Source organism: Podarcis liolepis (genome assembly GCF_965112155.1).
Source record: "Podarcis liolepis genome assembly, chromosome: 11".
Taxonomy (NCBI): Eukaryota; Metazoa; Chordata; class Lepidosauria; order Squamata; family Lacertidae; genus Podarcis; species Podarcis liolepis.
In genome coordinates, this window is record NC_139565.1 from 22,097,136 (window position 1) to 22,111,030 (window position 13,895).

Sequence of the window (13,895 nt, forward strand, 5' to 3'; positions counted from 1 at the left end):
GTGTTCTCGAAGCTACCAGCATGAGTCTGACCAAACTGCAGGAGGCAGTGGAAGACAGAAGTGCCTGGCGTGCTCTGGTCCATGGGGTCACGAAGAATCGGACATGACTAAACGTCTAAACAACAACAACATGTAACTCTTTACAATAGCTTTTCAAATAAATTATAAACTTTCCCCATTCTTTATTAAAGTGGTCCTCTTCCTGGTTTCTAATTCTGCCTGTAAGCTTTGCCATCTCGACGTCGTTCATCAGTTTTGTCTGTCACTCTTCTTTGGTGGGAGTTGTAGACCCTTAGGGTCATCTAGTCCAACCCCCTGCAAAACACAGTCAGTGGCAGCCAAAGCAGCATGGCTCCATGAGTGGCGGATTTCTGTATAAGCTAAGCCAAAATCCCTTATTTGGGCTGCTGATCCCTTATTTTCGAGGCTGCTGGTCCCTTATTTTCAAATCTGTAAGTTGACAGCTATGGCTGTTGCCATTGTGTGGAGCAGCTCTGTATGCAGGTAAGAGGTTTTTGTTTGTTTGTTTTTTACCACTCCAGCACGAACATTTTCTTCTTTTTAAAAGGCGTTGATTTTGGAAGACTAGTAACTCTCAAGCGCCTATACAAGAAAACGTGGAATGCTCACGTCAATGCTCCCCAACCCATCGACGCGCTTCCTATTTAAACGACGGCAAGTTTTCTGAGCTCGCCTCTGATTGGCGCCCATGCCGGCTGGCCCCGCCCCTTTAGCCGCGCTCCCTCCTCCCTCCGGATCTGCTTCCACCGCCCCCAATTAGCGCCGCGCCTCCGCCCCCCCACGTGACCCGCGTGCGCTGCCGGCGGTGACGGACGCTGCGCGCGCGCGGGGTTAGGGAGCGGTTGGCCAACATGGCGGCGTCGGAGGAGGACGGGGGCTTCGGGGACGGAGAGCGGCTGGATTTCCTGAAGGAGCGGCACGTGCGCTTCTTCCAGCGCTGCCTGCAGATCCTGCCCGAGCGCTATTCGTCCCTGGAGACCAGCAGGTAGCCCTCGCGGGGGTGGGAGAAGGACAAGCGCCTGCCTAAGGCGGCTGGGCATCCCGTGGCGGGTCTCTTCCTCACGTTCATTCTCGCGTAGAATAGCCCTCGGAGGTTTCCCCCACAGTGTCAGGGAGCGCAACGGTTCCGGCAGCCCCCGGACCTCTGGACTTGCCCAAGGTTTAATTTCTAAATCTGATTTTCTGCTTTCCTAACCCCGTCCAACTCTCGACTCCCCACCCTCAAATCCATGTTGGTTGTGGTATAGCTCAGAACTGAGGGGAACTCTGTGTATGCTCTTTGGGTACTCTTGCTCATGTTAAGCTTCAACCCAATTGGTAAAAGGTAGAGTTTGTTATGTATGTATGTATGTATTCATTCATTCATTTTCGATACCGCCCTTCATCCAAAGACCTCAGGGTGGTTCACAGCATAAAAATATAAACTGACTCTACCCTAGCTTTTCAGATCAGAGCACTGGTGAAGAGGTGAGGAACGCTTTCTCTTTAAAGTCCACAAAATTCATGTGCTTAAACCTAGTGGCTGAACACCCGTCTTTGGTGCTGAGTCTTAACAAGCGCTAAGCCTTGGCTAAACATGACATGGTGAGGTCTGTTTCTGTTCTGCTTTCTTGTAAGATGAACAAAAACAGGAAGGAGGCACAGAAAGAATGTGAAAAGGAGAAACTTGTTCCCCGATGTGCCAGCTAAGATGATTATCGCAGCTCAACTTGTTTTGGATTACAAGTTGAGCTTGTTTTGGAATACAAGTGGAGCGCTCCTTCATACAATACAACTTGTTTTGGAATACAAGTTGAGCGTTCTTTCAGAGCCTTGGTCTCATTTGGGAGCAACACCTCCTTTAGGCAAAGAGAAATAATTTTAGTACAGCACAAATGGAAATATTTTACTTTATTGGCTTGACCAGGATCTTTTCAGTTTCTTCCTCTTCTATCTTCTCTGTTACAGCTTCCTGACCCAACTTTCAGTTTAGTTCAGTTGTTTCCAAACTTTTTTGGGCCATTGCTTTCTTGGTTCCATAAACTTGGTTCCCCAGTGCCCCCTACTCTATAAAAAGCATTATTCAGAATAGTGGTTTGCACAACCTACTAAGGAAAGTAATAACACAGTAAAATTCAAAATTCAATTACAGTATTCAAAATCAAATTAAGCTAAATAGTTTTAACTGAACAAAACTGATGAACTTGATCCAGTTCATCAAAGCTTTTAAAAGTCTGATAGTCTCCTGTTCCCCGCTCAGGGGGTGGTACCATCCGCTTTGGGAACCAGTGGTCTAGTTGGTGCTGGAGGAGATGCTGGCAGCTACAACTACTCCTGCTTAACCAATAAGTAAAAAAAATTGTCCAATAGCACCTTAGAGACCAACTAAGTTTGTTCTGGGTATAAGCTTATACCCAGAACAAACTTAGTTGGTCTCTAAGGTGCCACTGGACATTTTTATTATTATTATTTTGACTGCATCAGACCAACTTGGCTATCTGCAAGAATCTATTCACCAATAAGGTTACGGGAAGTAAAAAGAACACTTTAGCTACTTTCCTTGCTTTTAAATATGAGCAATGGTTCTTTTCTTCAGTTATTCTCTTGAACTCAACTCATTTTCTAACGGCAACGATGACCAACCAGATTTTTACTTTATGCCCTACCTTGAGTGTTGCTTTGGTAAAGCAATCAGGTAGGCAGGCCTATAAATTCCAACAGGGCCTACAGATGCTGCACGCCACAGTCCCACTCCTTGTACCCTCAGAATGTGACTTAGATTATATGCCGAACATATTTAACATCATGTTTATGTCTAAGAAACTCAGTCAAACTGGGACATGTTTTTTTTTGAAGTGTTAGAAACAAAAAACCCCTCAACCCTATTTAAATAGAAGGACTATTATCCTACTTGTAAGACTGTTGAACTTATATAAGTGTAGTCTTATGCACACTTGGGATCAAGCCCTATTAAAAGCAGTGATATTTGCTTTTGAGTAAACATCCATAGGATTGGAAACAGCTTCAGAATTGCTCTTGGAACATGAAGGTCTGGAAATTTGGAAGGAGGGGAAACAATTTGCTAGAAAAATTTCTAGAAGTGACAAGAGCTGTGGTGAGAAATATATTTTAAAATTTATTTAGAAGAATCCTTTATGAGTGGTTCTCATTCTGGTCTGCAATCTGTAGAAATCCCCAGTTGGGTAGTTTGCTGGAGAGCGATGCAAACATTGTAGAGAGCTGCTAAGAGTTTAGAACTTGAATATTAAAGTCATCTTTATGATGTATGAAAAAGCTCAAAGAGTTGGAGGAGAAATAAAACCCCTTAGAAAAAAAGAGGATGTTGAATTTGGTCAGCAAGAAGCAAATTCAGTTTGAAACCTGATTTCTCTTTAGGAATGAAATCACCATTTAGGAAATAGTTCATTTTCCCCCTACTGGTCAATTTAAAAGAAATCAATTACTTAAGTAGAAATTATTTTCTAACAGGAGGAATTTGTTTAGTTAGCTAATGGGAATGAGACCCCTCACTTAATATTTTTGTAAACAGTATAGTGGTACCTCAGAAGTCAAACTCCTTGCGAGACAAATGTTTTGTCTCCTGAATGTTGCAAACCCGGAAGTTGTTATTCCGGTTTGCGAATGTTCTTTGGAACCTGAATGTCCGTCGTGGCTTCCGATTGGCTGCAGGAGCTTCCTGCAGCCAATCGGAAACCACACCTTGGCTCCTGAACGTTTTGAAGTCGAATGGACTTTCGGAACGGATTCTGTTCGACTTCCGAGGTTTGACTGTACTATGAAAGAGCAAGGAGAAAAAATGTTTACTTTCTATGTTGCAGCTTTTCTACCAATGACTGGGGAATGCTGACCCACTGAATATTAGATTTAGGAGAATCCTCCTCAGGGCAGCAGCATTTTTTCCTTGAATATGTTCTCCAGTATATGGAACCACCTATTAAAGAACCTGTTCTAATAGCAATGCAGGTAATCTGTGCACTTAATTATACCATGGCTCTCAATAATTCTGCAAGCAGTGTGATTAGTTAGTAGTCTGTGATCTGTGAAAAGCAAAACAGGTTACAAGTAACAATGGGTGTAGCAGACCTGGAGGTTGTTGCAGAACCCAGATAGAGGTGAATAAAAGCATTGTAACCAAGACTGCAAAGCAAAGTGTACATTATGCTTAATTATAAGGACTCTTGCCTGACCTAATCATTAATAACTTGAATTGCTACTGGTCTGTGTCTGGTAACTATTATGTGCCACCAAAATGTAATTAGATGACATCTCTGTTTGTAGAGAAAACTGATGTCACGTGAATCCAAGAGTGTGCTGCAGAGCTTTCCAAACTTTTCAAGTTGGTGACACTTTTTAGACGTGCATCATTTTGCGACACAGTAATTCAGTTTTACTAGCAAACCTTTGTTTGGTTGAACTATCCCCTTTTCAGCCCTGGGAGGAGCATGGGGAGCATTTGTGCGACACACCTACACACTGCAGCTGACGCACTAGTGTGTTGCAACACACATTTTGGAAAGCTCTGATGTACTGCAACGTCTCTGTAGGGGTATTGTCAAACTCAGTAGCAGGTGGTGCGGGTGAAGTTGCATTGCTTTTCCAACACCACACATTGGACACAGCATGGTGTGCAGTAGTAGGAGCATCACATTGGCTCAGCTGCTGCACATGTGCCAAACTCCCACTGCCTTTCCCCTTCCCCTTCCCATCCCTTCCCTTCCCTACCTTCCCATTCACTGCTATGCACAGTGTTGGGAAGACAGATTGGGAATACAGCCCCATCCACACTGTCCACTACTCATTGTACTAAGAAATTACTAGGTGAACTTCCTGGGTGTTTTATTAGATTTAATTTTGACTTACTTGGCAAAAATCTGACAGAATATGTTCTGGGCAGCAATTTTGAAAGTAGTTTGTGTGGAACTGTGTCAGATAGGTATACTATTAAAACAAAAGACGCTTGAGAATTAAAGATAAAGTCAATTATGGAATGTCCTCCTTTTGGAGGCGCACCAAGCACCAACTTTCCCTTTGTTCTATTGCAAGGATGAAACCTAGTTGTTTTCTCAGGCATTTGTGATTTTTTTATTGTACCAGTAGTGAGCAGCTCTGTGCTTTAAGATTACTATTTATTGTTTTATCTCAGGTTGGATAAAAATCAATGTTTTTTTTTAAAACAATAAAAAAAATTCTATGTCATGTCAAGAACCTGAGACCTAGGTTCCAATGCAGCCATTCAGGCCTCTTTGGCTGGCTCTTGGCACACTCTATGCCATACTCCTACCCACCAATGTTTCATGAGTGTGTGCTGGAATGTAACCTACTGTACAAACATAAGCTACATCCTTTCTTTGTCCACTTTTGCCTCTGGACCTGCCTGTCACTTTTATGTGTCCCCTGGATAGTGGCCCTTGGGTTCAAAAGGTTCCCACCCTTGTTCTAAGTGGTCTAAATGTTGAATTTACAACTCATTAAGAAATACAGTTGACTCGCAACTTGTGCTGTGGTTTTAGGGATTGTGTGTAAAGCCAAATTCACATATAGTAAGAACAACCCCAGAACTGTCCCTGTGTCCACCTCGACCTTTCCAAAGGCTCTGGAGGTGCTTTCAGCAAGCTTTAAAGCTCTTTCCGTGCCAAGTTTTCTTGCTGCGGAAATCGCTTTTAAGCTCTCCTCCTTGCTTACCAGGCTCCCTCCTGGAGCTTCCCAGAACCTGGTAACCAAGTATGAGAGCTTAATAGCTCTTTCTGCATTTAACCTCTCCACCTTGTGTGTGTTTAATTTGTGCAATTGCAGTTGACCAGCCAAACATAAAGCTGTGATCATTCCAGTTGCAAGTTGATTGTATGCAACAAAATCAGTCTCCTTACGATTCAGAATAAGGTCTAACAATAAAATGCAAAAATATTATCCTAGTAACAACAATAATAAGAGGGCTCCAAAATTAAATCTTCATCCCAACCCAAGTCCTTAAACAGCACTGCATCCTGATAGTTTTAGGCATCATGATCATCATGTTTTTCTGGACTCAAAACAAGATGGTTTGCATCGCTTTCAATAGTAACAGTTTTTGTAGCTGGAATCAGTCATTGCATTACTGTCCCAGGCCAGGTGGGAATAGGCCCTCAAGGCAGGTCTTGCAGGGCTCACAGTTAAGATGGTCTACGGTTTGCATTGTTCACACGCAACTGTATGGAGCCACATTGTAGGGACACCTGCACCACCTTTTTATCTGCGTAATTTCTAGCACCAAAATGTGTCTGATTTGTGTTTGTTACCTGTCAGGTTGCATTTTTCTTCCATGGCTCTTGATGCTGAAGACATTTTTCTTTCCTGATTTTGATGCTAATGAGCCAGTCATTTTACAGCTTCTTGAACATGTTGTTATTCTACGTTTATGTGTGGTCTGCTTCATCAATCGGAGAGACTTGTTGGTATCGGTTTTTCACTCCTTCACTCCAGGTGGAGTTGGTTAGTGAAGCTTGACAGCAGCGTGGCTTTCTGCCTGCAGAGTTACATGTAAGCCAGCTCCCTGCAGCATATTGTCAGGTTGCAGCACTCATGTCTGTTTTCAGTTCATGCTGGAGCTGACACATAACACAGGTACTTCTTTGTGGCTTAGAAGTACGACTTCTCATGCTTACAAACCATTTTATATCGATGGCGGGTAGTAATATCCTGCTTTTCTTCCCTCGCAGGTTGACAATTGCTTTTTTTGCACTCTCCGGTCTGGATATGTTGGATTCCTTAGATGTGGTGAACAAAGAAGATATAATAGAATGGATTTATTCCCTGCAGGTCCTTCCCACAGAAGACAGTGAGTGAGTTTTTAGCTTTTCTCTTACTGACATTTCATTACACTCATTTGTGCTGCTTTTAGCTTTTGATAATAGAGAGCAAACCCTTCTTCAAAGAGATGCTGAGCAGTGACCATCTTACTTGTAACAATTGAAAGTGCTTAGCAGTACTAAAATGTAGATGCTCTTAGCCAGGTCACAGAACTGTGCAGTGAAGCCTGTCAAAGAGCTATAGTGAGTTATAGATGCAGTTGTATTAAGCAAAGTAGGTTAAACTTTCAAGTAGGGGGCCCTCTGCTTTTTAAAAAAATAATGTTGCTTTGATGGGTTCTAGAAGGATATGTTGAAATTCTTAATATATTGTTAAATTAGAAACATTCAGAAGGTATTTTGTCTAATCATGACAAAACATGTTCATGGTAGTTTTTTATAAAGCTGCTTAAATGTGCTTAGATGGGTCAATGGCTTTGTTCCTTCTTAATTGTACTGAATTTCCTTGTAAGACTTATTAGCTTAGCTGTACAAGAACTATGCAACTACCATAACTTGCCAGAACTATTATTACATTAATGAATGTTAAGCCAAACCCACCACTACTATAGGAGAACAATGGAAGAATAACAGGGAAACTCAAGCTAATTGATAGAACTGAGTCAGATGTCAATACAGCAATGCACTGTTGTCCTACTTGTTGGAAGTCAGTGGTCTTGTGCTCTCTGCTCCATCTAGGAGGCAGGCTTTCAGAAAAAGAGAGCAGTACTGGTAGTATATACTCCTTCCTCCTTAGTTCCACATCTTGAAATCACTAAGGCTGCTGGTGTGTGGTAAGATATTAGAAACATTTGAAAAAGAAATACACATATAAAATCAGGATCCTCGTGCCACTCTATCTCTGATCACCAAAAGCCAACACATGCAAGATAAGGCAATCTAGTTACTAATCATGATGGCAGTTTACTGTTTTCAGCATATCTCTGAATGCAGGTTTCTGGGGATCACGAGTTGAGGGAGGCTATTGTGCTCTTGTCCTGCTTGCAGGTTTCTCTTAGGCATCTGTTTGGCCACTGTGGGAACAGAATGTTGGACTGAATGGATCTTTGGTCTGATCCAGGAATGCTGCTCTTAACGTTCTTAAGTCAAGTGAAATATTTAAAAGTCTTGTACTGCTTTCATTTGATGCTGTGACTTGGGTTTTGGAGAGTATGGCGGGAGAAGACTGTTCCACAAGTGTTTCAAATTAGTTTTGATATTGGTCTGACTTCTTTGTACTTTTTATGAGCCAATACTGAAAAAAGCAGAAGGCTAAAAAGACTCTCTTCAGATTATTGGCAGTTTCACCAATCAGATTTAGGGATCAAATGGGATCAATATTGACACGTGTTGCAAATGGAGCAGTATTATACTACAAAAGCTTAAGAGTTATGAGGTCCATGATAATCTTGTTTTGTTTTTGAACTTACTGCATACATGTTTGTTAGTTGTGTGGTGGTGGGGATATATTCTCTACAAAAAAAGACTTCCTCCCATTACCTCTGATTTCAGCTGTCTTTAGAATAATTCCAGAGGGATTGTGAGTCTGTTAATAGCACGCACAAAAATGAGGCTTGCAACAGCTTAACAAACATATTTTTTCTCTTTAAGATGCCACAAGGCTCCGGTTTTGTTTCCTTAGAGTAATGATTAGTATAACTCATTGGAGTGTGTTACATCTTTTTTTGTTGTTGTTGTTAAAGCTTCAATTGTTTTCAGTAGTAGTACCATTTATATGCAGAACAACCACTAGATGGTGCCATTCCACAATTGAAGTACTAAATCCTTCCTGTGACAGCTTCCAGAGGAGAAGCTGTGCTAGTCTGTTGCAGTAAAAACAAGGGGCAAGCTACAGTTAAACTTTTGTGACACCTTTAAGACTATCAAATTTATTACAGCAGAAGTTTATACTTTAATAGGTTTCCTAGACTTTAAGATGCTGCAAGAGACTCTTACTTGCTGACAACAGCTTGTTGATATTTTGCCATAGTAAGTAAAGGATACAGCCAGTTGTGATGCCTCTGACTTCTCTTAACATTTAATCTTTAACTGTAGCTGATTAAAAATATTAAATGATTATGAAACTGTCCTCCTCCCATACTTAAAAATTCAGTAACATGGTTTTCGAAGATGTAGTTTTATGTGGCACATATCAATAGTATTGACATATTAATTGATATGCACTCACATGAAACATCCCCACTGAAGCTAAAATACTTCTTATTTTCTTAAAATCTCCCAAAACCTGTTTTTAAATTTTGGAGCTTCAATGTTAGCCTTAGACAGTCTTCTTGACTAATTACCATAAGACCTCATCTATAATAATTGATTCAGAACAGCTGCTCTTGTTTTGAAACTGTTGGATTAACTCCTACTCAATGAATAGTGATCATGGTTTGTCTGTTAATCTCCGATTCTGTGTGGCGTTCTCCATGGTTGTTAATTTCTGGAGTGCTTGACTTAAGAATTGAAGGCTTATGGGACCTTTAAGGTCATCTTGTAAAAGGAAACTTAAAAGTAACAAAGCTAATGAAGGTATTTAAAAAAACCAAAACAAACTCTTGACTGTGATCAGTATTCTCTTGGGATGGGTAATGAGATGTTAGTGAAAGATTCAAGAAAAGCTCTTTGAGCTGAAAATAGATTTGGCTCTTCTTTCACAGCAGCTTTCTGCAAAACACAATGAAGACAGGCACTGAAATGAAAACCTGCCAGTTAATAGCTAGAACCATGTTCTGAAGCTTCTTCTGTACGCTAATTTAGTGTATTTTTTGAATACAAGAGCAAAACCAAGGGTGGCAATCGACCAAGTTTTACTCAGAGGAGATCCACTGTAATGACTAAGTTGGTCCCATTAATTTCAGTAGGTGTACTCAAAATAAAATTGAGTCACTTACAGTCCCAGGTTATCAATTCACAGCTGCATTCTTTTCACATATAGGTTTAGCTTTGCTGGGAAATGTCATAGCCCACTGTATTTCATGGCATTTTGGTATGCCAGGTTAAAAAGAAGAGAAAAATCATCTCTAAATTCTCTATAAATATTTGCCTTTGTGGAGGACATTTCATGACTTTAACTTATGTCATTATACATTTACTGTGGCTTTGGGGCCAGTATGGGAGAGAGATGTTTTGTTGCAGTTGGGGCAGATGAAGGCATCCAGTTGTGCCAGCTGCAGATGCACCATGGTGTTTTCTTCTCTCTGTGCTCCTCCCAGAGCTCATTCCTCCTCTGGTCACTGCTATGGATACACAACATGACTGTCTGTCTACAGGCACTGCAATCACTGCTTTGTCTCCTTCCCACTTTTGTTAGCCTCCACTAAATCAAAGAGTCTTCCGTGAATGGAAGGATGCATTGGATACAACCCACCATAAATACTGGAGTGACATTAAAAATTAATAATATGTAGGAGGACCTTCATTATTTAGTATATCTCTTTAAACGACTTCTTTGTGCAGGATGAATGCTTTGTATGCTTGTCATCCTTGGAGACCCCTCTTGGTACTGTTGCATGAATAATAGATTTTTTCTTTCAGTTTTTAGACAGAGAATATACATAAAAGACAACCAATTGGTACATGAACTCTTTAATATAATTGCTGTGATAAATTTGTTTTTGTATGGTTCTATATGCCTTACTTTGGCTCAAAGTTTATATAGTTGCATGACATTTGTGTTGGAGCTGTATCTTCCTGGCAGCAGAGGACAGAACCATGAGACAGGTGTAAAACCCTCAAGCAAGAGTTTTATTTACAAACTTACAAACACAAAGCATGTGGGTGTTCTCTTTTGCAGACAAATTCAAACTGCAACTTATCCTCCTTTTGTACTCATCACTAGTTGTATCTAATCAGCCCAGAACTCACACCCAGAACTCACAGAAACAGCTCTTAAAGTTACAATCATCTTTTCTGTTTCTTTGCAGAATGACTCCTAACAATTTGTAAAACACAGTTTGTTTTTATTTAGCTGCTGCTTATTACAGCTCTTATCTCTGCAAACGTAGAATCATAGAATCATAGAGTTGGAAGAGACCACAAGGGCCATCGAGTCCAACCCCCTGTCAAGCAGGAAACACCATCAGAGCACTCCTGACATATGGTTGTCAAGCCTCTGCTTAAAGACCTCCAAAGTAGGAGACTCCACCACACTCCTTGGCAGCAAATTCCACTGTCGAACAGCTCTTACTGTCAGGAAGTTCTTCCTAATGTTTAGGTGGAATCTACTTTCTTGTAGTTTGGATCCATTGCTCCGTGTCCGCTTCTCTGGAGCAGCAGAAAACAACCTTTCTCCCTCCTCTATGTGACATCCTTTTATATATTTGAACATGGCTATCATATCACCCCTTAACCTCCTCTTCTCCAGGCTAAACATGCCCAGCTCCCTTAGCCGTTCCTCATAAGGCATCGTGTTAGGCTAGATCCCAGAACAGGAGCTATATTTTCCTGGAAGGTCAGTCTGATGAGGGGATAGACTGAAAATGGCTGGCTGACCATTTCTACATCAACTACGTAGGATGGAGTGTATGTAGAACACAGAAAATGATGAGTATGTAGTAGGGTGGAAAAACTAACCACTCCCATTGGCCTTCTGTGAAAAATGGTTGTAAATGCAGAGCTGCATTGCCAGCGCCTTTACTCAAAAGTAACTGGGTTCACAGAGTTCAATAGGAGTTACTCCAAGTTAAGTTTGCAGGATAGCAGTCTGAGCTAGGGAATATGATTTGGCATTAATCATGAGCCAGAGAAAGACTTTAAATTTCAGTAGAATTGTTTAAAACAAATAGCTAGTAATTTGAAAATGAATGCACAAAGTTAAACTAGGGTTGTTTTGTTTCCTACAAAGGGTCAAACATGCATCGCTGTGGATTCCGTGGTTCTTCGTATCTGGGAATGCCATTCAATCCGTCCAAGGTTAGTGAATGCTACATGAAAAAAAATACAATGCTTTCCTTTGCAGCCTTTTAACAAATATTTACATGATCATGAAATAAGGCTCTGAGGTGAGCATTTTTAAAAGTAAAAATAGCACTCTATTTTTGTAAATTCTACTCGTAAATTGAAAACATTTCTGTGAGGCAGAACAGTGGTCTTATTATCGAAGCCATATTTTAAGGAAAGCTAGAAATGGATGCACAGCTTTTTAATGTGCTTTATGCTTTTAAAACCAATAAGAATAGAAAGTAGGTTTTCTCAATTTTGAGTCCCCAAAAAGAGGACTTATACATGGGGGGGTGTTATACACTGGAAAATGCAGCAAATCCTCACTCAGATTACTGCAGCATTGCCTGAACACACATTTGAATGTTGTATTCTAAATGAGGATATTCTTCATAGGAAACCTTCACCTTTATAACGTGGTTATCTCATGTAGTTTGTGGCAGGCACGAGAAGTGGGGTCCTTGAAGTATGAACAGCCTGAGGATTGAAAGTGGGTTAGAAAGGGAACACAAATCAAATACACGGAATGCAAGTTCAGAGGAGTCAAATAAGTCTGCAGTGTCAGTGTGCTAGCAGGCTGGCTGCATGGACAGAAATTCCATTCCTAACATTTCTGTCTTGCTGTTATCAGGACAGCATCAGTGTGGTTCTTGTGAGGAAGCCACAAAAATAGATGCCCTTAAGATAGACTAGCATGATGGGCAGGCAAACCAACACGTGTGGGCTTTTCTTTACAGTTGTGAGAGGTGTGAAGTCCTTCTTTAAAAATGACAAGACTTTCTAAATGCTTCATAACACATCAGACTTACATCATATCCATATTTCCATAAGTTTGTATCCAGCCTAAAGATACTCCGTAGACTCACTGAAATAAATGAAAATCTACTCTTAGTATGGCTTAGTTGGATAGAACCCATTATCAACTCGTGGAAGTGAGAGAGAATGCACATCACCAGAATGTAAGTCGCCTGGGCTTGAGTGGCCTCTTTTTAAAATAGGGTTGCCATATTTTGAAGGGCAAAAAAGAAGATACTATGATGGCCATTCAAAGCAAATAAATGCAATTTGTCTCAAAAGTTACCGCCTGAAAAAGAGGACATGTCCTGGAAAAAGAGGACACATGGCAACCCTGAAATTCCCATAAACAGAGTGTGATTATTTTTTAGGTTGTCACTATTTATATGGTGTGATCATATTTCTAAATTTATTGAAAGTGATATTAGATGTGTGGTGATAACGCATTGTATCCTTTTACATGGTGCCAGAATTTTGTAACCTGGGATCACTAATGTAAATCCCAGAAAATACTGAAAGGTATTGTGAAGTGCTGCCTTTCTGCAGGACCAGCTTGTTAAAATATTTTATTTATCTCTCAAGCTGTTTGTCTTTCTAGACTGAACATTTCATGAATATTTGCAAAGGAAAGTCTAGTTTGGTCATCTATCCTAGTACAGTAGTTGAGATCTGTAATACAAGACTAAACTGGCACACTGGAAGCCGCCATCAGTTCATAGAAATCTGTGCAAAATTCTTCTGGTGCTGGAAATGTACCCTGGTCTTAAAATAACTGTCACACTTCCTGCTATTTGCATAGCTGCTGCTATGTGTGGGTCATGCAGAGGTGGGCATTTATATATAGCCATTCAGGCAATTCTCCTGCATGTTTCTCCTGCCCAGTGTTAGAAACTGAGATATGAAAACGAGGAGTTAAATGGCACCTTAAACCTAGGTTGTGGGTGCAACAACAGAATGTCCAGGAGCGCTTTTTTTTAATAACAGGAATACAAAGCTGAAAATGATTTTTCACATGGTCTAGTCCTTCCCCTGCCCTCCCCTCTAATATTCTTAAGAGGGTCTCTCCTCCAGTCTTCAGAGAGTAGCTGGAAGTGGTGAGGCAGAAAAAGGTCCTCCTTTCCTTCCACTCTGCAGTTTAAATCTGAAATTTTAGGCTCAGTACTGCGCCCAGAGCTCAGAAACTGTTTGTGCTAATGAAGTTCCCTGTTGCAAAATGTGCCTAGACCAATGCTCCTGCCCAAAGACACTTCAGGAAAACAAGCTCTGTTTTCTGCTAAAACAAATGCTTATTTTGTTATCCGTTGAGAACTA

At 40.8% G+C, this 13,895-nt stretch overlaps 1 protein-coding gene across 2 annotated transcripts in view; it reads left to right on the top strand.

The window, feature by feature from the left end:
• The first annotated feature begins 821 nt into the window (after positions 1 to 821).
• Positions 822 to 13,895, top strand: part of PGGT1B (protein geranylgeranyltransferase type I subunit beta) — a 28,674-nt gene continuing 15,600 nt past the window's right edge. Inside the window, exons 1-3 of one of the 2 annotated variants that reach the window (XM_083464615.1) lie at positions 822 to 1,006; positions 6,717 to 6,835; positions 11,695 to 11,762. In XM_083464615.1, the coding sequence (XP_083320741.1) occupies positions 873 to 1,006; positions 6,717 to 6,835; positions 11,695 to 11,762 (321 nt within the window). In that variant the 5' untranslated portion in view covers positions 822 to 872. The remainder of the gene's footprint in view (positions 1,007 to 6,716; positions 6,836 to 11,694; positions 11,763 to 13,895) is intronic. The other variant, XM_083464616.1, reaches the window with a different exon arrangement.